General features: G+C 40.3%; 1 protein-coding gene across 2 annotated transcripts in view; it reads left to right on the top strand.

Moving 5' to 3' along the window:
• Window positions 1–25,617, top strand: part of LOC139644056 (voltage-gated potassium channel KCNC1-like) — a 51,768-nt gene that overhangs the window by 20,302 nt on the left and 5,849 nt on the right. Inside the window, exons 3-5 of one of the 2 annotated variants that reach the window (XM_071519429.1) lie at window positions 7,896–8,877; window positions 10,325–10,528; window positions 11,598–11,723. In XM_071519429.1, coding sequence (XP_071375530.1) covers window positions 7,896–8,877; window positions 10,325–10,528; window positions 11,598–11,713 — 1,302 coding nt within the window. In that variant the 3' untranslated portion in view covers window positions 11,714–11,723. The remainder of the gene's footprint in view (window positions 1–7,895; window positions 8,878–10,324; window positions 10,529–11,597; window positions 11,724–25,617) is intronic. The other variant, XM_071519430.1, reaches the window with a different exon arrangement.

The following is a 25,617-nucleotide window of genomic DNA, read 5'->3' as shown; positions in this document are numbered from 1 at the left end:
CTCCCCTTGTTTTCCCCTCCTCACCTCTCCTGCCCTTCATTATCCCGCAGTGTCCCGTGTTGGGTGACCCCTAGCAGGGGCTCTCTTGTCCTGGCTCAGGCCCAGCAGGGCTCCGGGGCCCCACAAATCCCCCTCCCCACCCACACACACACACACACACACACACACTCACAAACACACACACACACACACACACACACACACACACACACCCATGTCGATTCCATTTCCCTTGAGTGCTGACATGGTCGGAGCTCCTTCGAACACCTCTCTCTTATAGATATATATATATATATATATTGTGCTACTTCCCCTGGTGTTTGTTACTCACCTCTTCCCCCAGGTAGTCATCAGATCCCCCCTGATGGACTGATGGGAGAGAGAGAGAGGGTTTGGGAGGGAGGATGGGTCGCAAGGGTTTGCTATCTCCCCTGCTATTGTTTTCCGCCTATTGTCAGTCTGTCATTTTCAGCTGTCATGGATCCCCTGTTTGAAATGAGCTGAGGGGCGACTGGATCAATGCACCTTGAAATCCAGACTATTCTTCAATGGTAGAGGCACCACACTCAATTCCAATTGGATTTTCCCCTTAAATTTCCCCTTAAGTAGCTACTGTACGACAATGTCACATACATATTCTGTATCTGCTTGATCCAGTGCCTCATTGAACTTACATCACACTTACATTGAGTGAAATATTCAAACCACAGACGGCATTTTTTGTGGTTGCACCATTGCATCAAATGGAAAACATCTAGATGTCTTGTGGATCATTTTACACACATTTTCCTGTAGTTCAGCATGACATGTTTGGAATCTTTGGAAACCTTGGGATCTTGACTAGATTTTAAAATAACGTTCTGTGGGTATGAACAAAGCTTGGCCGCGCAACATGTTTTTGTAATGATGGACCCACCAGTGGAACCGGCAAGGTTGAAGTTGCAAGGCTGTAATTGAAGTGTAATCAGTTATTCTCCATATGGTATTTTTACTATATACAGTGGGTCTAATGCAAAATGACTGTGAATACTATGACTGTGGTTAATATTCTTTGGCACATTTTATGGGCCATGCCAGCATAACTTATGCTCACATGAGGAATCCTTGAGGTTGAGAGGTCATAAGCAGTTAAAAGCTACTGTAATAATTCATAATTCAACACTCATAAGACAACACTGAAAGACCCTCTCTCTCTTCTACTGCTCTCTCTCTCTTCGTTTCTCCCTCTGTCTCAGCCTTCCCACTCAGTTTTACTGCTTGTCCATTTCACACGCAATGTCCCTAAAGGGAACTCTCTCTCTTTTGACATTTTAGTTGCTCTCTTTCTCTTGTTCAAGAACTTGAATGTTAGTTGTAGGGTTTTCTGTGTAATCTCAGCCTAAAGTAGCAAAACCTTCATCTGAAACATTAGTCTGCAGTGAATATAGTGGTGATGATGACAACGATGATGATGATGGCACCGGTGAAGGCTGTTCCTGTAACTCACCAAAGGTTATACTCACGCTGGAAGCTAAGTGGCTACTTTCTGAGTCCTTGAGTGATGGCCACAGTCATTCACCTGAGATAATAGATTAATCACCCCATCCCAGTCTAACCCTTTGCTTGGGTTGCCCTTCAGGAGAACGTTCTGTGTTTCACATCGTTTAAATGTTCATTTTTCATGCCTCATTCATGTGCAGATTTCAGATCATCCTTCAATGTCTTCTTATCATTGCTGACTCTGCAGTAGTGGTCGCCCATTTGCTTTGCCCTCCGGGAAAGATTCCACATGCTCCATCTTACTGGTCGCCGTTCATCATGCTAATGCTGATCAAATATCACATGTGAGTTACATGGAAGAAGAGCGCTGTTAGTAATGAGCATAATCCTTTATTTCTCTCCATATCTCCCTCAAGGTCACTCACCCCTTAACCTTAAAAACGGTTACTGTTATTTTGTCATTGAACAATTAGCAGCCAGGCCAAACGATCACAATTTGGCGGGGTCTTGCTCTTGCTATATTCGGCCGTGTACGGCAGCTGTAGGAGCAGTATTTGGCTTAGCCCTGTCCTTGGTGCCTGAAAGCAGAGGCTAACGCAGTGGTTGTCATGGTGACAGAGAGCCAGGCAGGGCTGTGGTAATACTGTAATGATAAAGCTCTTCTGGATGGTGCCGCAGTAAACACAGCGCCACTAGGGTCCCGTTAAGGAAGAGCGCAGCGCGCCGCCGTGCATGCAAAAATGCCTGTAGGGCTAATATCGGCTCTGACAATCTCCCGTTGGTTATATCACTTACATTCATGCACTCCCCCTCCTCCCTACCCCTCTTTATTTCTTTCTTCCTTTCTTTCTTTCTTTCTTTCTTTCTTTCTTGTTCTCTCTCTGTCTTTATTGCCCTTTCTCTCTCTCTCTCTCTATATATATATTGTACTCTTCTCTCTATATTGCCCCCTTCTCTCTCTCTCTCTCCCCTTGATTGGTGAGACTCAAGTCATTGTCTTCTCTCCTCCACTCATCTTTTCATCTCCTTCCCCTCCATCCGACCCGTTCCTTCCTTCACTCTCTTTAATTCATTCATCCATCCAAACACAATCAACGCTCTCTATCATCAACTTCCTTTCACAGTTCCTCTCCCTCAAAGGCCCCATCTCATTTGCCTCTCTCTGCCTCTCTCTCTCTCTCTCTGACTCCCCTCTCTTTTAAATTTATGTTGATGATCTTTCCAAATCTAATTTCAGAGCCCAGAGAGCGAGGGAGACTCTATTGGGCCTTGAAGGTCATTGGGCCACAGGTATTCGGCATGGTAGCTTTACCATAGGGAATTCTGCACAATAGGCTAATATTATAGTGTATTGTCATAGCATGGACATGGCTGCACACACACACACACACACACACACACACACACACAATATCACTGTGTTGCATTACCTTACGTTTATGATGCAGAGGGAGAGGGAGACAACAGAGACAAAGTGCCTTGGGAGATAAATAAGTGTGAAGTGGCAGAGCGCTACTCCTCCTTTTATCATCCTCCTCCACCTCTTTCTCTCTCTCTCTCTCTCTGTCTCTCCGCTCTTTGCCCATCCTTCACCATCGCCTCAATGCAGCGTTCATGTAGCTACCACTCACTATCTGCGATCGGCAAGTGTGCGCACACACCTCCCGTGCCCATAGGCTGTTTATCTCACTCCCGTTGTGAGTCATGTCCACACACACGTGCACCAGGCACTTATACTAACACATGTACAGGCATACAGATGCATGTACAGGCACACACACACACACACACACACATTCACACCTGTGTGCTCTGTATGTGCAGGCTTGATGAATAGCGTGAAGTACATTTCATTAATGGTCAAGCGGTGGGAGTAGTGTGGGAGTGGGAGTATCTCACTCCTATAGCGCACAATAGATCTCTGCTTGACACGCTGCTGTATATTTAAAAAGGATCGACTCTTGTGATGGATTGATCTATATTGATTTCGTGTTCACATCTACAGTTTTATCCATTGTGCTCTGCCGACTTGAATTACTGTTTCATTCAATTACTGAAAGCATTAAGGTCAATAGTACAGGCGATCTGATGATTCCTCAACTGTTCTTTTTCACACACTTTTTGCCTTCAGCTGTTTTGAGTAGCATACATTCTAGACACGCACAGTTTTCTTATGTAGTCACAGGCTAGGTAACAGTTTGCCTATCAAATCTTTAATGAGGTATACACGTCTGCAATTACACCATAAAAGTACTACGTTTACCATTGTTTCATCATCAGAAATATTGTATCATGGCTTACGGTTAGTGTAGTCAAACTAGTTACACCCTATAGATCAAAGCTCTGCAAGTCAAATCTCTCAGCAATCACAACTAGTGTCCTCATGGAGGTGCATTAGAGAATGATGGCTGAATATAACAACCCGGCAAGAAAAAGAAAGATACCTGGAAAAGATTGTGGTGTGGGTCTAGTTTGATAATGTAGATTTGTTTCAAAATTTCAGTTACTGTAAACTGTCTGTCTTTAGCCTATAGGCCCTTTGGTCCTAGTCAAATTCTCAAATGCAATGCGAGTTGCAGCTTGAAAAGCATCAGCTCAGTTAACCTAAACAAACAGTTGTTTTTTGGCGTTGTTGGCCACCAGAGGGTGCATTACATCACCTGAAAGCTCTTCTCTGTTGCCCCACACTGATTTAGCCTCATTAGACAGGTGTATTTTTACTTAAAAATTGTACCTAATGCAGCTTTAAGTCAGGCAGGTATTCATGTTGATGTAGACCCAAAAATTATACCAGATTTAACAGACAGACTGACCTGTGGGAAAAAGACATACCCAGAACTCACTCTCTCACTCTCTCCTTGTTTTTACCGCTATATGGCCCGTCTGTTAGCATTAGCCTTCAATCTTCTGAACTTTCCCTTCTCTCTCTTTTCTCTCTCACTCTCTTCCTCTAACCATCATTTCTCCGGTCCTTTCTCTCCTCTTCCTCGTCTTTTTGAATGTCCTCTTCGCTTGACACCTTTGGGATCATCAGACTGATGAGCTAGCTTAGCTTAGCATAGCCAATAGGACAGAGACGAGATACTTTCCTCTGTCTCACTAAAGGAATACTAAATGTTTGGATTATCCTGTCTAGTCTCCTCAGCTCATGTTTTGGTCCGTTTTTCTCCTCCTCTCTCTCACTTTTATAATGTTCTCTCCTTTCTCCTGAACCACTTTAACGTTTTCTTTTCTCCTTCTCTACACTGTCTGCCCCCCTCCTGTGTCTCCACCTGTGTAGCCTACATACAAGATATGATGTGACTGCAGTTTTCCCACTATTTTGTGTTTGCACGCACATGTGTGTATGTGCGTGTGTGTATGTGTGTTCATGTGTAGTGACACCATTCACCAGCTAATTAAGCAACGCAACATGAAAGCCTCACTTCCTCACTTCACATCTTGCACTTGTAAGCATCCTCAACATTTCACTCTTTATTACTTACTCCGACCACCACTACCATCCTCCTCCTCCTCCTCCTCCTCATTCTAATCATTATTATATTATTTACATCATTAACATCATTATCACGAACAACAGTAACATTAACATCAGGAATAGCAGTGTAACACTCCGGGGCAAAACTCTCCTCCTTGCCCTGATTTGTACATGTACAGGGTTTCTGGTGCTCAGCCAATGAGGGAGCGTCCTGAGCAGGTCCCGCTGGTACTATCCTGCTTCCCTGGGACAGGGGGGGCTGGTAGAGGGGTAGGGGTGGGAGGGTGATTGAGAACCTCAGTGTGTGTGTGTGCGTGTGTGTGCGTGTGTGTGTGTTTTCACGATACAGAGGGGGAGAGCACTGCAGCAATCTGAGAAAGTAGGTCAGACACCGACTAGCGAGAAACATGGCAGAGGAGAAAGGAGGTAGGGAAAGAGAGAAGGAAAGGCAAGGGGAAGAGGAAAAGGGGAGAGAAAGAGGGGAATGAGAGAGAAAAAAGACGGCCAGAGAAAGTGAGGGGGGTGGGGTGGGGGGTTTGAGGGTTTTGAGACCTGACAAAATAGAGACAACCAGAAAACCTGGAATCGACATGACAGATACTATAAATCACCAAACAATTTGGGGTACAAAGAGTTACTCCTCCAAAAATACTATCATTGCAATGTCCTGATTTACTTGAATTTGTGCTCCATGGTACCCATTCCACTTAACAAGGTCTGTGCAGGACTTTCATTAAAAAAACATGTATAGCTCAACATAACACCAGAATTAACATTCTGCTAATTTCAGAACATATGGATACCAATATTACAGCTGCCCCAGTTCAGTCCAGTGTGGGTGACATTGCCTTGTACTTCCTGACTTTCTTGGAAGGTCACTTGTTTGGCTAAATGCTTGTCAGCTAATCTCCACTAAATACATTGCCTCCGAGTCTTAAGTCTTCTGCTAAGTCTTTTTCTGTCATGAAGACACTTAGAGAAAGTATGTGTAGGCTCTCATCCAATTTTGAATTCAAAGAAAAGCTCAGATTGGAGAGAGAACCAAGCCACTGAGAACTGACACTGGTCCCTTCCATTTTTGCTTAGTTATAAGGCTTCCTCTTATATGTTGCTCTTGATATTACATAAGTGCATAACATTGAAAATACACAGTGACACGCACAATACACTGAGGGCACTCAGGCTTCTTATATATATGGGCTCCACTCAAGTATGAATTACCTCTCTCTTTTGCTCCTCTGGCCATGTTTGTGTTTTATTATTTATTTGATAAAGCACAAAGTATACTGCATCTATAAATACACTGCAGGGCATGTAGGAATGGACTGCAACAGGAAAAGACTGTGCAGTAGCCACGCACACACTGGTGTTATCACGCTACTGTAATTGATTCAGGGACAATTGAATGGGCCAGCATAATGAGCTTGGGTACATATAGACAGTAAGCTTGTAGATTGCACAGACGGCAAACGCTAGGAAAACCAATCGCCTCGGTGAGTGACGAAAAAGTAAGCATACCTAAAAGATTAGCACTAAAGAGGAAGAAGAAAAAGTCTATTCCTCTCTAAACTGAGTCACCCATCTCAATGAGAAAACAGCAGAGATCTCTGTGTTGAGACGCTGTTATAACTTAGCTCATTTTTTGCTTTCTGTCCAAGAAATTTACCCTGAGGAGAAAGTTTTGGAAGTGAAAGAGCAAGCTTGGAGCTGCCAGACATTGTAGTGTAGAAAGGATGCCACTAGCAGACAGGGCAACAATACAATACTCTCAAGGGGAGGAAAGGGTTGGAGGCAGCGTCCAAAATGCCAATAGAAACGTTTTAATTTGGCACTGCGCTTATAATGTTACTCAATCCTTTTTTTGGAGGTGGATTTTTTTCAATGGAAACTCGTCAAAGGCATTTTAAGCCTCACAGTTACCAACCCATTTAATTTAGTCTAAAACAAAAGTTCACTTCAAGATCAAAACTACTAACATCTGTTAAACAAAAGTATTAATACAGTCATTGCCTCAATACATATAGATCAACCTATAATACATTTGTGGAATTATTCCAGAATATACTAGTAGAGATTGAACATAAATTTAATAGTTTGGGTATCTTAGATACTGCTTGCATCTTGCATTTGTGAAATTGACCCATGTACCGTAAGTATCAAACCATACTTCATGCTTCACATGTATAAATAGAAAATCAACTATAGGTAATCAGACACAAGGTTAACAATGGCAGCAAAGTCATGTTTTGACACTTCTAACACAGAACACACTGAACTGTGGGTTTGAGCACGTGCAACATCCTGATTTCTTAGTCATTCACTGCACTATGGCATACATACTATCAATTATTAATTTGGCTTATCCTTACACTCCCTTTTATTTTCCTTTCCACTCCTCCATCATATCCTGTAACTTTCTTTTTGTTCTCCAGCTGTGTACCACCATTAAGGGCCCCTCCGTCTTTCTCTTTTTCTTTTACAGGTTTATGATGCGTGCCTTCTGGTTTTCCTTTCCTTTTCTTACACAACTTTCTCCTTGGTCTGTTATGTAGATGATTGTTACAGCTTCTCTCTGAGATTCAGAGGTAGTTTTCCATACTATAGCACATAGGCCACTTTGACTCAGTAGTTTAGCCTGAAGGTCAACATTTATAGCACTTCTGTGTGTAGTCAGGCTTCACAGAATACAGGGTTATTATCTCATCCCACTGAGAAATGCCCCACAGTGACCTGTTGGGGCGAACACATTGTTGAACACACACCACTTGTTTATCTATGTTGTTGGTATAAGGTGTCAAAACTCCACCAATTCTGCATTTTCTCTTTATGCCTTTCTCTTTGTCTGCCCAAATTTTCACCATTTGTAGCTGACTTACCTTGCTTTCTCTTTCTCCCTCCCCTTCCCATCCTCTCTCTGTTTGCTGTTTATTCCCTCTAGTATGTGGCATTTGGCTCCCTACTCTTCATCCTCATCTCCATCTCCACTTTCTGCATGGAGACGCATGAGGCCTTCAACACCATCTACAACAAGACAGAGAACGTCACAGTGGGCAACGTGACCCGCGAGGAGATTGTATACGAGGTGGTGACTGACAGCTGGTTGACGTATGTGGAGGGCATGTGCGTCATTTGGTTCACCATTGAGGTCCTGCTCCGCGTCACCTTCTGCCCAGACAAGGCTGAGTTCTTCAAAAGCACCCTCAACATCATCGACTTTGTGGCCATCCTACCTTTCTATCTAGAAGTGGGCCTGAGCGGTCTGTCCTCCAAAGCTGCCAAGGATGTCCTGGGGTTCCTCCGCGTTGTCCGATTTGTCCGCATCCTCCGAATCTTCAAACTGACCCGCCACTTTGTAGGTCTCCGTGTCCTGGGCCACACCCTCCGCGCCAGCACCAACGAATTCCTCCTGCTCATCATCTTCTTAGCCCTCGGTGTCCTCATCTTTGCCACGATGATCTACTATGCTGAGAGAATTGGCGCCGACCCAGACGACCCCACAGCCAGTGCCCACACCAACTTCAAGAACATCCCCATTGGATTCTGGTGGGCCGTGGTGACCATGACCACGCTGGGCTACGGAGACATGTACCCGGAGACGTGGTCAGGGATGCTGGTGGGCGCGCTGTGTGCCTTGGCTGGTGTGCTGACCATCGCTATGCCCGTACCTGTCATTGTCAACAACTTCGGCATGTACTACTCTCTGGCCATGGCCAAACAAAAGCTGCCCAAGAAGAAGAACAAACATATCCCGCGAGCGCCCCAACCAGGCTCCCCCAACTACTGCAAGCCGGACGCCCTGGCCATGGCTACTGCCTCACCCCAAAGGATCCTGGGAAACGTCCTAGGTGGGGTGATGGGGTCCGGAGGCATAGGGGGTGACTGTCCTCTCGCCCAAGAAGAAATCATAGAAATCAACAGAGGTGAGATATTTCAGATTTCATCTTAAGTTGCTCTATTTTGAGGACAAATAGTAAGCGCTGATGACAGCCGAAAGACAATAGACATCTGTGACCCTGAATACGTTTGTTTACTCAATATTTATTTTTTCTGAGCATCTGTTTGCGCAACTTTTCTCCTCAAGGGCACTGAACACAAATTACCCAGTCAAATTCTTCTATTTTTGGAGAAAGGAATGCCAAAGTCATGCTGTATGGCACACAGTTATCCAATCTGAGCGGAGTGGGCAAAGTGGCTGTGCACGATTCTGGGGAATAAGAGAATTTACTGATGACAGTTGCATGCACAGTAGTGGTGTGAGGGGCCGGGGGTCGGGAGGGTTAGAGTGCCAAAGTCTCACGAGACAGAAGTGGTGGTGTTAGTACTATCAAGAAGCCATGCATAGTTGATTCTGGATCCACCCTGGAGAAATCACTGGCCCATCAGAAGTCATGTGTAATTTATGATCAACTGGTGGGTCCACAGTTGCCTTAAGGCACCCATCTGTCAGTGAGGAACAAACACTGTGGAAGGAAAATGAACTCAATTATCTGTTAAAACAACTTAATGCATCTCAGTTTGGGTTGACTTCACACATTTCCTCTCTGGCATTACCAGTGAAATCAGAGAGATAATTTGGATCTCTGCTTGCATTTGACATGCCATTGCATCAGGCTTCACATTCAACAATAATGCACATTTAATACATTATTTTACTGCCTCAACTCGATATACTGATACTCAATATGTTTGAGTTATCAAAAAGTAGGAACAAATGTAGAGCCCACACACTCAAAGTTGCTCCCAAAGTGTGTTAATTTATTAAAACCTAGAGCGGCTTTCAGTGTGTAGACTCTACTTGTGTTCTTTATTTTGTGTAGCACCTGGTTAAGATTGAGATGTGCATGAATTACTCTGCTTGGTTACTTTTCAAAAAGCATATGTTGATTTTGTGGCTTTTTGAGCCTCCTTTTTTGTTTAAAATATCTATTATCTAATATCTATATATGTATATTTTATATGAATACTTTTTTCAGACTTTTTTCTGAACATTAGCATGGCGATGGAAATATTCCTATAGGGATTTTTAACCTGTCTGTGGTACTCAATAGTGAATTTATAGTGACCTTATGGTACTTGATGATATTTTAATCTTAAATCTATGGTATCACAATAATATTCCTATAATATTGCCATAGGGACATAATGTATATTAACAGACATCAAACTATCATGCATCTGCAAAGGAAATAATTGCATTATTTTCTCACAATTGCTTAATGAAATAAGGTAATACTCATTCGTACTTCTAAAACATTTGTCCGTGTTTGTGAAAGAAGTCACATAATGCTCTTCGACATTGTTTCCTGATATAACTGTCCTCCCTGTGTCTGTCCCCCTGCTTTCCCCCCCCATCTCTCTGCTCTCCAGATTCCAAGCAGAATGGTGATGCAGCCTCGGCGGCCCTGGCTAACGAGGACTGCCCCACCATCGACCAGGTGCTGAGCCCAGACGAGAGGAGCCCCGTTGGGCGAGGGGGCGCCGGCGTTACCCGGGAACGCTACCAGCAGGACCGCGCCTGCTTCCTGCTCAACACCAGGGAATTCCGTGCCACAGATGGGAATGTGCGGAAAGGTATGTTTCACCCCAGGGGACGGATACATAAACAACACACCTTACGTAAACAGATCCACACAGTAAGATGCCAGGCACGATGGCCTGTACTGATCCTCCCTGTTTATATATATACTGTATATATATCATATATGCCAAGTGGGCAGTTGCAGCCGGAGCAGATAAGTACACATGCATTATGCATACATGGTCAGATCCAAACATCTGGGAATGAATCGGTTGAAAGGGAAACCATACATATAAGAAATTAATTTTGGGAGACGCAACTGCGTTTATGAGATAGAAGGCTCCAATCACAGCTAGCAATGAAACACATACTGATACACACACACACACACACACACACATACACACACACGTATACACTTAGCTCTTCTGCTCTGCTCTATTTGTTTCCACCTCTTCACATTCATGTTGTCTGTTTCCATCACTGCTTGGTATCATATTTTATTTCTTCTGTCAGAGATTTTCTGTCCCTCTACCTCTCCTCTCCTCTTTTTTTCTCTTCTCTTCTCACTGCCTCGATCTCGTTGTCTTCCATCTTTCCGTGCTGTCTTTGAATTTTTTCTGTGTCCCATAACCTCACGTTCATTCATGCTCATAAATGATCTCTGTCTTTCTCTGTCTTCTGGACTCAGACAGTTGACCATGCATTAATTTACTTCTCGTCACTTCTGTTCCTTTCTCTCCCTCCTCTCTCTCTCTCTCTCTCTCTCTCTCTCCTGCCTCCCGACTTCCTTTCTATTTTGGCTTGCACACCCCTCCCCTCGTGACACCTTTTCTACCTCAACCTGCCCCACATTTCCCCCTCCCCGCTCCCTCTCTCCTCCTCTGCCCCATCTTTGAATCCATATCCTAATTTTTTCCTCCTATTTTTCCTTTGTGGTTCACCTTTACCTCCCTTTTTACCCCATGTGTGCTCCGTGCTCATTCTGAAAACCTGACACCTTGCTTCATTTATCTACTATTGCAATCCAACCACCACCACCGCCGCCAACCTGCACCAAAACACTCCCTCACACTCCTCCCAAACTTTTGACACCCCCTGTTGACAACAAACTAGAGGCAGCAGCCCTGGCACCCAGCCCAGACTCCCCTCTGACTGAGGATTGGTATAAGATGGAAGGGTCTCTGTTACAGCAGGACCTCAATGCAAACTCCACCTCCTCCTGGATCAAACCATAGGCCAACAGAGGTAACACTAATAAAATAAACAAAACAAAAAAAAACAAATGACAAGGAGCCAAGCCAAAATGGAGCCCTTAACCTAGTCAAGTCTTGACTGAAACCTTCTGGAAAATTTGATAAGCTCTCCATGGCGTAGCATGTCTTGCAGTTGCACAATGAACGTACAGCACACCAATACAGTAACACAGACACAGTGACACTTGTACTCACATTTGCACACACTATGCATGACTTCAAATCACAGATATACACCACCGTGTCCACTGTGTTGTGTCTACATGTTTGATGGAGTTTAACCTATCACCCCCGAGGAGTCTTCTCTGTGGCTGAAAGTGTGTTGTGAATTTGAATTATTACGTTAGGAGACTGATAAAAACAGTTGAGCTAAGGTTGGGTGGTACTTAAATTTGAATATTATGGTTCAGTATCCAGTTGCATTGTGAGGATCTTCATCTAATTTGAGAGGTATTTCATTCAATGAAACCTAACCTCAGCCCAATGTCCTGTATAACTTTGTTTCATAACAATTTTTGTGAACGACAATCTTGCAATTAACTGATCATTCATTCCATATCTAACACTTACTCATACGTAATGTACAAGATGTAAAAGAAAAGTTCTTTTGGGAAAGAAAATGGGATTACATGGCAATTTAAATCCAGAGTGGCTAGTGTGCGCATGTGTTTGTGTATACTTGTGTGAGAGCGTGTGTGTGTGTGTGTGTGTGTGTGTGTGTGTTGCAGTTAAGTCTAACGCATACAATGCAAGAGTGCGTCCATTATGTGTGAGCGTGCACATGCGCCACACGTCCAGTGCGACAGCAGCAGAAGTGAGAGTAACCCAGTATGTCGTGTCCTGTGTTAATAACCAATAAAACAAACACTGAAAAAGAGTGAGTGGGAACAGTGGGTCACCTTGTTGTCTGATGTGCCTCTGTGTTGTTGTTGTCTCTCTCTTCAGGTTGTGTCATATCACGCGTTTGTATGTGGGCTTATTCATTCTTACATGTTATACACTGTGTCCCTGTCTTCTCAAAGCCGTCTGAGTGTCGTGTTTGTGTTGTCGTGTGTGGCTTATTTTATTTGATTTCTTTCTGTACTGTGTTACTTCTTCGTGTTACTCTCTACCCCACTGACCTCCACCTTGGCATACTGCTATTCAGGAACTTTTCCCCTTGAAAAAATACACTACATTTTACATTAACTGATATGATATGTACATGCACATGTAGTCATGCAGAGGTTTGACCAACTATGCAGGCATTAATTGAATAATACCTACAATAACAATTGAGAGTACAATACATGCTCAAAGATAAGCATACTTACATGTACATATCATGTGTTTTGTGTAAATCAATTGGCCAGCATTGATAGCTTGACACAGTTGTGACACTGATTGCAGTGTTAACATCTTTCCAAGGTCTAAGGTCACTGGGGTCAGCGGAGCCATAAAGGTCAAGGGATAGTATCTCTGGAAACATGCCACGCTGAAAGCAAAACAAAACAGTTTTAGCCATGACCATGTGATGGCTCACTTCAGTTTTGTAAACAAAGCCAAATTGATTTCAATTACAATGCATCAGTTATTACAATGCTGATTTACAAAATACTGTGTTGTGAGCGTGTTATGGGTCTGAAACACTATTCCTTAGACCATGTAACTGTGCTTTCAGTGCCTAGTGTAGTCCAAAGCCCAGGACCTAATGTATTTGTACTGTGGAGACCTGGATAGAAGGCAAAAGCATTATGTACAGTAAGCTGCACTTGGTGACTGAAACACTTACACACTGACTGACCGGACAGACAGACAGACTCAATGACAGATTTGATTGAAAACCGGCTACACGCTGTCTAAGGTAAGCGAGCCTTGAGCTGTCCAAGCCCTTCACTTAGAGGTCCGTGACATTGCTTCGGTTTCAATGGTTCTTTTGTATAAACTGCAACTTAAGTGCCACAAAATCCCTCTTTAAAGCAAATCAGGAGTCCGTTGAAGAAAAGAAACGCCTCAGTCACTAGGGTGACACTCAATATTTAGAGAGAGAATCCCCCAACACTTAATCAGGGTGTTTTTAGAGGAGTGTTTTTCGGCTGTACACTATAACTCATACATTCTGGTTTGGGAATCTGCACTGGTCCTTGCTCTGTAGTCAAACCACTGAGTTATATGCGTTGAAGAGAGGGATTGTATTTAATGCTTACAGTAAATACCAAAGAAATTGGATCTGTCTCTCCCCCCTCTCTGGAACCTGATTCTCTAACATTTGATAGTGTCGTTATGTGTATGCGTCTATATTGCACTTCCCCAAAAATAGACCAACATGGCAATTCAATCTCACATGAATGACAATCGGTGTTAAAGTCGCCTGTGATTTAGGGGAAGGCGGGGGGGGGGGGGGGGGGGGGGGGCATCAGGGAGGGGAGTGAGAAAAGCACTGCGGGCTTTAAGCGGGCTGAAGTCCCTGTCCGCTGTTGAAAATAAACTCAATCAAGTTCTCCTTCTTGTTTTTAAAGAGGGATTCTCATGCTCTCTAAGACTGATTCTTGTGTGCTTCGGTCGTGGTTTCATTTGTAGAAACATGCTTAAGAAGTCTTTGCCAACTTATTTTGTTAGCTTCTCTTTGATTCGTGGCCATTTGACCTCCTACGCACCAAATGCAATATGCATGGCTCAGTAAGGTCAAACGGTCAGTCGGCCCTTTGATTGCCCACTCCCAATCACTCCTCCAGACATTCCTCAGTACAGTCTTTCTTTCTTTCTTTCTTTCTTTCTTTCTTTCTTTCTTTCTCTCGCCTTCCACTCTCTCTCTCAGTCTTTATTTTCCTTTCTCACTCTTCTCACTTCCTCACTATGTACGTGTGTATGAGTGCTTATCTTTTTTTTTTCTTTTTTAAAATTTCTTGGGAGTTTTTGTTAATTTCTGTCCCGTATTTCTGACATGGTGTCTGTATCTTCTTTTGGTTAAGTGTCTTGTGCAGTCTCACTGTGGTGTTGTTTATGTTTGTGTTGTTCATGTGTGTGTGGTTGTGTGAATTTTGTATCTTTTTTTGTGTGTAGGACTGAGTGAAAATTATTTTTAAGTGTCTTTTGTTTTGCTGTTGTCTTGGTACTGTCGTTGTCTGTTTCTTGTGCGTCTTAATGTCTTTGAGTTCTGTGCAGATGTATTTGGTTTTCTGTCTGTTCCCCTGTGTACCTCCGTTTTCCTCCATCACCTACTATCCGTCTCAGATGAATTGGAATGATAAACAAAATGATCAAAAAGCCTCTTGTTCATGACCAAATTCAGTCCACCCTATATTAAAGAAATTCACATTTTTCTGACCCCAAGAATAGGAATTTTGTTTAAGTCATTTTATTTATCAAATCCCACCACTCTTAAACCAACAGAATTTGTGCATTGCCATTTAATACAATTTTAAATTTTAACAAATAAATTAGACAAAAATACGCATATAAATAAAATCCTGATAGCTCAGTAGTGCACATTTGCTCTCCATCCCCATCTCATCTTTTTTTAAATGTTTCTTTTCTAATCAGATTTATGATGCATGTTTAGGTTAGGATAGCTTTTCAGTCAAATCATTTCTGTAGAGCTGAAAGTTTTGATAGTAGAGAATTCACTTACTGGCCACTACTGCCTATCTATTCTTTGTTTCTGTGCTGATGCAAAACGATTTGTTTGGTAAAGTAGATATTTATGTTCAGTGGAAAGATGGCAGGCACAGTACCAGAGGCTAAACCCAACTGAAAGAAATTGACTCAAATTTTACCTTGTGAAAACCTTTCTGGTACAGTTAGTTTGAAACTATGTTTTATGTGGTAACACTTGTCAGTGTCATCTTGTATCTCATTGTACTCCCTAAGTAGTCTGTGATTTTCCTCCACATTGTAAAATTGTATGTTCTACATTTTCCTGCATGTTCTAACTTCTGTAACAATACCGCTGTGTTTCCCACCATGTCTCTCCATCACAACACTGTGCAAATATTTAAGCCTGGGACAGATTTTTACCTTATTTTTAATAAAAATAGTGCATGATATATATGAAATATTGAACGTTTTCAACTGAAATGATGATAGCTGACGCACATACTACTGTACATGACCTAAATAACAAGAAGACACAGAACAGCATGTTGTGTAGTTTCCCCAAAAGACATCCCAGATATGTACTGAGCACATTGCGGCTTCTGTTATGGTCAAGAAGAGATCAATACATCTAATTATGGGTAACATGAGCTTGCACCATCATTAACAAGCAATTGATCTCATGTAAGAATATGATACAGTATGTGGCCATGCCTTCTGGACTCAAGAATAGCATCTTACCAGAGTCAGCAATTCCTGTGCTGAAGCCTTTTATAACGCTACCTAAAGCAAGCACAGAGCCATGAATTTATAATGCTTTTGTGAATTCTCACATGAATTTTAAGCATTTATGCTCCCCAAAACGGTCAAAGCAACAGCGGCGGTCAGGTAGTTCTTTGCCCTCTACATATATGCCACAATAGAGGTTATACCGGGACTATTAAAATTCTGTCAAATTCTGTCCTATATTTCGATCACACCTATTAAATTCCAGGATGTCTATTTTCTTGGTAAACAGTCTGGCCTGAATATTTGCACATTTTACTCTCTCTGTTCCTCTGTGTCCCCCCCCCCCCCCATCCCTCCACCATAACCCTCTCCCTCTGTGATTAACACTCATTCTCCATCCCATTCCCAGGCCGCCACTGCAGTGCAAGTGTAACTAAAGTCTGACTGTCGGTAGGTACATGCTCTCTCCATAGTGTAAATTAAGTGTGACTTTGGCTAGGAATTATGTCATCGTTGAATACAGCGACAGGAAGACTCGCCGTTTCCCCTGGTAGAGAATCCCACAGCACACACTCAACACCGTGTTGATGCTGTTGTAGATAGACTCACTCACTGTGCAGAAGCAAGTAGTAGACACTGACAGACTGCAGTGGCTCAGACAAAATTAACTCAGTTAGTATTGTTATTGTCGTTTGCTGCAACCTCTCTTAAGAAATATCTTGAATTTTACCAAGCAATACCTCTATACCTGGATTAATGTATGAATCAGCTTTTGGTAAATCACCATGTTACTGCCTACTCTACATCACATCATCAGTTTGACCTTTGATCTAATCAATAGACAGGACAAACTCTTTCTGTGTCATCCATACCTTTCTCATATTCCACCTGACAAGTGTTACAAATAGCTGGTCCCAGATTATATTACAAAGTGCCAAATAAAGGACATTTACCCAAAGGGACAGGTCCTGCACGTAAGCGAGAGTTAAATACTATAAATGTTATCATCTTTGTTCGTGGTATTAAAGTTTAGTTCGGTTCGAAACATAGTGCTATTAGATATTTTTTCACGTGAGCAGTGTGTATGCGTGTTCCTCCTCTCTTTCTTTCTTCCTCTCTCCATTTTGCATGCTGCATGCTGATTTCTGCTTAGCACAAAAAAGAAGATCCAAAGGAATTTCTGGGTAGTATCAAAAAGCTTTTGTCGTAGCTTGATGTACGGGGTTGCCCGACGCTATTTTTGTGAACTCCCGCGTTTGATGCGTACTTCAAATCCAAGGGCCATTCGTCATTGGTAATCAAAGGTAGCACATAAGTAAAAGTAAAACAAATGCTTGATAGCCTTAGCACTGAAAAGGACTAGAAGTTGGCAAATAGCATTGCTAACTTTAATCCCATACAAATTGTAACTTTTCATCAGCTGACTTAAAAACCCTCAAATGAGCTGTAGGGACATTAGCGTAACAGTTTAGAACACAACTAAGTGCTGAATTATTTTAATGTTTTGTCCTATCTGAAATCTAAAGATCTACATTTTCCTGTTTAAAAATTGTTCATCTACTGTGAAATTAAGAACTGTCTAAAACTACATTATCAAAATTTAGGCCTATAGTATTCTCCTTCAAAGATCAGTCTGGGAATTTATTTTTTAACTTATTTTAACAGCAGAAGTATAACTTGAAGCTACTTGACTTGCCTCATCAAAGCTCCAGCACTGAATCTATTGGATGCAACAACTTAAATATATTACACATTGCCATTTTTGAGCCAGAGAAGTGAATTAATCAGTATAGGTTAGGTTAGATTTTTGTGTTTTAAGATAATTTTTTTAGGCTATATCCACTGAGCATTGCTTTAGTAGTGTTATAAGAAGGGATTAGGTTGTTTCTGCATCTTGTCCCTCTTCCTTCTTATTGTTGCCCCTAAACACTGATACGATACAGGAAACCTCACAAACATGGCTTCATTCAATCTCTTGACATGGTCTACATTTTATAGATACAATATAGGAGTCGTCAGGTTTGCCTAAAAGGGAGGTTTGGACAAAATGCTTCTGAAACTGAACTTAAGCAAGGAGCAGCGACTCAGATTGGCCAGACGGCGCTTTAGAAATGTTTGTGTGACGTCCAGCGTCTAAGAAACCCGGTGAAAATGCATCATCAATATTTTACTGCGTTGCCTTCCGACTAATGTGCCTGAGCTAGTCAGAATAAAAAAAGAGGACTTTTATTTATGGTTGACTCGAGTGATGCTTAATGTAGAGTGGTTGAGTTGGCCACTGTGCACTACAATGTTGCCACAGTAAAGTTCTTATTTTTCCATTTCAGCAGGAAGGCACAAAGGGCATCATACTGTACCAATGGGTGTTGTTCTTTGTTGTCTGTTTGTGGGTGTCGGCCTCATGATGGTTGGAGTTTGGCATAAACACTTAATATGACTTGATAATTTTGGGTCACAAGCTGTGTTAGCATTACAGCTTTACAATAATTTATACAATGACATTTCAGCTAATAGTGCACATTCCTAACAAAGACCACGCAACTCCACCCATTATTGGTCAGTTAGCCATTGTTAGGGCAGCCATCTACTACCTACCAATGGTGCTTTCCACTTCACTTGATCCAACAACACTTCGTCAGCACAGCACTATCTTCTCTCTGGCTGCTCCCTGCAGGGGGAGTTCAACGTCTGCATGCTTTGCCCTGTGTTACGCACCAGAAATACAGAGGGAAAGGACACAAAGGCTGATGTGTTGTAACTTAGACACAATTGGTTAGTGTGTACATCCTTTCAGCAGTGCAGTATCACTTGCACAACTGAATTTTGTCAGTAAATCAGTCTTACCGTGTGTCGTTTCCCACTGTACACGAAATGTGAACTGATCTCCATTACAGGATGCGATTACCGGGGACAAGAAGTGATTTTGAATGTAGGGAGGCCATTTTTGTGTTGGCCATGTGAAGTTGTCAGGAACCTAAAGCAGAAGCACCCAATTTTTTAATTAAAAAATGAGACAATAAAGCATAATGCACAGTTTTGTTAGTGGTATTTATTTAGGCTCATTCACCTCAAAACTTCATTTGGTCAACACTCATGTCAGTGATATCTCAGCATTGTGTATTTGCTGCTGTGTGTTTGTCTAAAACTGTATGGTTTTGGCCGAGTAGTTGTCTAAAACACCTGAACATAGACTTTTCGCATGATTTTCACATGATAAAATGTCGGGTGCTTTATTCAACTGGCCTACTGTAGGTGTTAAACTTCTGATTATCTAAGAACCTTTTGCTTTTCTGTTTTGAAAAAAAAAATGAATGACATAAATCATAACTCGCATTTTCTTGTTTTGTCCTGTCTTGTCTTGTCTTGTCTCTGTGTCTGTCCTCGTCTGTCCTTTATATGTCTTTAACATTTTATGATTTCGTAACATTTACAATCTTTTATCCTCAATTTATTCTTTTCACTAATGTGCTCCTTTTCATTTTGATTTCATCTGATAACATCCTAAACCTCATGTTCATGTTTCAATGCTATGTAACCTTCACGTAACACTCAATCTACCTCAATATGGGAATTTTGTCATTACATGTACAAACATTTCAACTTATGATTTCCTTTTTATTTGGACATGATATACAACAATAACCTAATACAATCAAATACAAAATCGGGCAACGGTTACCACTCTCTCCTTAAAGCAACTGGCTACGAGAAATCTCGCAGTCTAAATAACATATCGGGAATGGCTGGGTCGTCACTGCGCCTCGCTCCTATCACTAGCCCCCCCTTTGAAACCTATGAGGCCCCAGGACCGCTGCGTCGCTGCCGCTCCCCCATCCCCTCCATTTTGTAGCAGAAAGGAAGCTCACTGATTGGATGACGAAAGATGCAATGGATTAGCTATGGACAGAACGCATTGATGCCTCCAGTAGGATTGTACACAGCGCAAAAACAATAGCAATAACATAAAATGATCTTGAATGTAGAGAGAATGACCTCTTGTCTTGTGAATCCAATGGTTTATGATGCATGCGTCAGGTTAGCTGATGGGGTCAGTTACAAATTTTAGCTTTAAAGATACATTGTTATTTTGAATTACTATAAAAAATGTGCAAAAAAAATATTTGGATTGGTTAGTAAATGAAATAGCATATTATTAAAGCTGAAAAAAACATTATGAAAACATGTGCACAGTTAGGTTTTAAAACTTAGAACTAAGTGTGTAGATGGATATCTGTTTTTGTGCTTTTTGGACCAAACAAAACTGAATTCACAATACTGTCCAGAGATATGACCATGAAACAAGATACCTAAATTCATTTAGCCAAAGAAAAAAAATACATTTATAGATTAGATTGATGTTGAATAGGTTTCTACTTTATTTGTCACATGTGAATATTAATGTATGTACAGTGTAGACACCATTTTGGTATTCTTCTCAAGCTCTTAGTAAAAAGAACAGACCCTAGAAGTCTCAGTATTAAGAACTAACATGCATTCAGCGCTTCATTTTGTATCACTTTCGGTGTGACGTCATTGGACACTTTGTGTTGGTAGTTTACGGCAACACAGCGAAGCGATGTCAAAAAGATTAACACTTATGTCAAAAGCATACAAACGTACAAGTACTGTACCATAAGAGCTATCTCAGCTGTTAAGCATCCCATGGCATTAAAAACATATTAAAATTGTTTTTCACATTGCTATATGATCCCATATGTGCAATTGTCCAAATGTTACCTCACAGTGTAGAGGCGAATGCTGATGAGGTCAACCATGTAAATGAAAGATAGTATGGTGATTTGAGAGAATGAAAATGATAGCCACTTGAAAATTTAACACAATAATTTAGAAGATTTTTATAAGTACAATAAATGTACTTATCAAGTTATATGTAGATTAATACAGATTTAATTATAGACTATACTAGCTATCACAAATACAAGCACTTTACTAACAGTTAATGTTACTTTACTAACATTTAAAATAAAAAATGAGCTTGCATGTGTGCATTCTACATAAGACACAGTTCATATTACAACACATATACTGTAGATCAAGCGTTATCATTATCAAAAACTGAACATGTGATTCCAACCCATAGTTGGCTGAGCCATCATCAAAAATATTTCTAACAAAGGATGTTTAGTTTTTCTAAATATCTGTTTTGCTTCTTTTTCACTTTTTGTTTTCTTTTTTACTTTTTCATTATTTTTTGCTCTTTGATTTAAATGCAGTTAGTTAAAAAACACTAAAAATAAAAATTACAAAAAAAAACAATCATTATAAATACTAAGAGTATGACAATAGTTACAATATGATGCAAACAGATGAACATGTCAGTCAACGAATCAGAATAAACACTATCCATTTCTTATCTCCTTTAAGCAACTTATAGCTTTTTATTGTTTCTAAAAACGTCCACTGAGGTCTTCCCTCAGATTGCCATCCTCATATGAAAACAGATATGATTATGTCAAAAGATGAAGCAAAAAACATTATAAATTAATTACACATATTCACATATGCAATATACATGCAATATTACATTAATGCTGGAAACATGCTGTGCACATACATATGTAAATATGCAAATCTATTTTTAATCTTGAAAATGCACAGACTTATTAGGCAGTCTACTTATCTTTGATTTAGATGTTCATGATCTAAATGTATTGACAGTATTACAATGACATGAGCCATTTGTCTTGTTTTGATTCAAGTCGGTCTTGTCTTACTGGTCCTATAGACTTTTTGATGTTGTAGCTGCCATTTTTAGTTTTATGATAGTAATAATTTTAGTTTTGTAATGGTTTTATATTTACTTCACTTGTATTGGTAATGTGTATTTCATTGTAAGGAATGACTTTTCTGTACCACTGAGTGTCTGAAGAAAAAATATTTGTCAACAGAGGAATAATGTTTTCACTGTCATTAAGTTCTTCAACAAACAGACATGTAGTATGACTTCTCAAATCATGAGGAAAATTTGTAAGTGCTTTAGAACTAACAAATAATAATTTACAGGTGTAAATGCAGAGTACTTGGATAATGTCTTTAGGGACAGACATGACATATCGGCTCCCGATTCCACTGTCCTTACTGTAGCACTCCATGTTTCTACAATCAGAAAAGTGTTTCCATTTTGTCTTCCAGACCCTTAAACTTCCTGAGTTTAGATATGCAGTATTATGATTTAAGACGAAAGCTATGACATGACTTGAATGTTTGCTTGAATCTGTTGTTGACAGAAATGTGAGAGGTTTGTAAAAAGTTATAGTTGAGTATCTCATTCATGATAGATCATACGCTTACACTGCAAGAAGTAATGCTTGCTAGGCTTCGACTGATATTGGTTTGTGAAGGGTGGTACCGATATTTATAGGCTGAGGTTGCTGATATTTTGTACCGATACTCAATATCTTTACATTTGACCATTTTCATGCCAAAAAATTACAAAGATTCAGTGTTTCCCCCAGAATTCTATTCTTGGCAGGGTGGAAAACCTCTGAAACAGCATTCAGACCATCATGGGACACTAAAACTCTCCAAAGAGACCCATAATAATGATTTTTTTAGATAGGTTACCAGCTCCTTAAGGCAGAGTTTCCCCTTCAATGGAATGGGAAACATAGGTTTTTACATGATGAATTAATTTGCAAAATGATTATTGAACAATTAATGAATGAATAATTTCAGTGCAGGTTTTTTTAGACACTATTTATGTAGCTGTGGTCTGGGAGGAACCTGCTTCATATCGGAGGTGGAAGACATTCATAGGCCAATAGCCGATATTTAATAAAAGGCCAATATCGGCCCAATATATCATCAAACATATATATCGGTCTAACCCTAATGCTCGCTCATCATAAAAACACTGAGTCATCAATTTGATTGTTAACAATTTAAATGGATCCACTACAGTGTATAGTAATGAGATATGTTTTGCTTCAAAAAACTGTAGCACAACATATCATGCTGTATAGGGCAAACACAATATTGGGTTTGCCTCAATTTTAGTATAAAGTTAGCATTTTCGCTAGCATCACTTCTGTCAGTGCACAAAACCTCATTAAACCTTTTGAACGCACACGCATACTGTATGATGTTACAGTGTGTAGATCATCTGAATGCTACTGGTTTGCCACTTTATTTGGAATGTACTGTATATTTTCTGTAAAGTCAAAGAAAATGTCCATTCATTTATCTGCAATGGAATGCTTTTCTTTAATGTTACAATCAATTGTCAATGGGTTATATAATTGATAATGGTTAGAGGAATCATATAATCTCACACATCACCATTTTAGTTTTAACATTTGTGATAATAAAAGTACTGTATTTGTTCATATTAGCAATGTAATGTATCAAAAGGGATCAGAGGAATGTCCAAACTTTGTTTCATTTGGGACTGAAAAGTCATATCACATTGTTGTGGCCAATGCAAATCACCTAGGACACTTTGAAATAAACATTGTTTAAATAAACAAAACAGGCAGATGTTGAAAGTGCCTCTATGAGGCCCCTGTAGGCTCTGATGTCAATTTAGGAGTTCATGCAAACTAGCTAGATTTAACTAGCTACACCTTCAAAGCAATGCTTGATAGGTCAGTGGTTATAATTGAATATGTACATATCTGTATCTACACATGTGAATACATTAAAATCATATGAAATGCATATTTCTACGTATACTTTGTCAGTGTGTGACAAGAAGTTTCATGGCAACTGATTCTAATAAGGTGAAAAGATTCAACTTATAATTCATTGGAAAAGCTTATCCTGTGAATGACTAAATTCATCTGGTTGCCAAACTAACTAACCTGACTGAAAGAACCCGGTTTAGGGGTTATGCATACATAGGTATGGTGCCTGTGCATTTTCAAAAACAATGTTGTTTTTCATGAATTATGCTGTACCATTTCTATATCATATGGTGGATTTGTGTGTCTGATTTCAAAAGCGTAACATTATTAATTCAGCTGTAATGACAACTTACAGGGAAAATGTTTTATTCTGAATTAGTTCATGGTCCTGTCTTGTTTGTTTGGGCAACATATGGAGTCTCTACATGGAGTAAATGCACTGTATTTTATTGAATACGAATGTAAATATAAATATAGAAATGTATGAGGTTAATCCATCCTGAAAATCATGGCCAGTACATGTGCAGCTTTGAGAAAGAAACATTACAAAGAGACTTTCTTTTGGTTTGATCCACTCAGATATAATAACTAATGATACCAACATAGTAAATGCAGCTTTAAACAAATTCAGCAGAATCTTCATGGTGTGGAAACATACTGCAAGTACAGTCTTCTAATTTCTGTGATGAAAAGGAGACTGTGGCTGTTTTCACTGTGGCTTATTCTATTATCAAAGGATTACACTAACCTTTCTGCAAAAGCTGTTTGATTAACTTTTAATTGTGGGATGAGAAGATTGGTAGCAGTTACACCTTTGTGGGTCCAGTGTTTTGAGTGTTATGGCGTATATGCTATCGCTTTAAGACAATTCCTAAGATAGCTTGTAATGTCAATTAAATACATAGTGTGCTAAATGATTAGCATGGACTATAGCAAACTAATTTGATGCTGGACACAGAAAAACTGCTACCAGTGTTTTTGTTGCACAGATAAGTTGATCAAAGAGCTTTGCTGAAAAATAGGTGTATTCTTTTAATTTAACACCAGAAGAAGCACAGTTGATCCCATTATTCTCCTTAATAAAGCCACATGAAATATTTTACTCCAACCCTACTATCTATTAAAAAATAAATGCAGGCTCAGGTCTTAACATTTTTACTCCTTAACCATTAGTGCTACAAAACACTTCTTTTTTTTCTTTTTAACAGTCAAATGGGATTTAGGAAAACATATACATTGTACAACTGGCCTTTAACAAAGTATGAGTGGTGTCTTACAAACAGGTTTTCTCTGCAGAAAAGAAGCTATTACACAATGGAAATTGACAGAAGAAGAGGGAGATGAAACGAAGAGCAGATGAGAAGAGCTAAAGTGGTAGCAGTGACAAAGGATAATGTTTGTGTTGTGGGTTGATGTTCAACACTCATGCTGGTGAGACTGCAACAGAAGTGTTTAACCTATCCATAAATAATGCACCATGCCAGCACATGTGATATAAGAATTGTTTTCCATAACTGTAGGTGAGGAATTAAAAACCTGCTGTTGTTGACAAGCATTTTCTTAAATTTGCATGTGTGGGCATGATGGCTTTATTGGAGGTTTAACGCTCCTGAAATGGCGTCAGCATACTGCGTAGTTCCACTGTTTGCTTTACTGTATAATAATTCCTATTTGAGATGTGCAAACTTCAAAGAATAGCATACAGTATGTGTATGTGTGTCCGTCTGTCATAAACTGCCATATACTGTGCATGCGTCATCCAAATGAAACTATTTGCGCGCACACACACATGTACACACACCATATACACACACACACAAGCACATCACTGAAGAATTGTTCATCTTCTCTTTGATAAATGCTTTTATTTGGTCAAGAGCAACTTTTCACTTCAAAACTTGATGTAGATAAGCCACTCTTGTAAAGAAGAAGACTATATTT

This window comes from Centroberyx affinis, unplaced genomic scaffold (assembly GCF_046629955.1).
Source record: "Centroberyx affinis isolate AG114_WGS23_722 - 3 ecotype Tasmania unplaced genomic scaffold, CSIRO-AGI_Caff_v1 ptg000697l_1, whole genome shotgun sequence".
NCBI classification, from domain to species: Eukaryota; Metazoa; Chordata; class Actinopteri; order Beryciformes; family Berycidae; genus Centroberyx; species Centroberyx affinis.
Note: the sequence above shows the minus strand (reverse complement) of the source record. Positions and strands in the feature narration are given on the sequence as shown.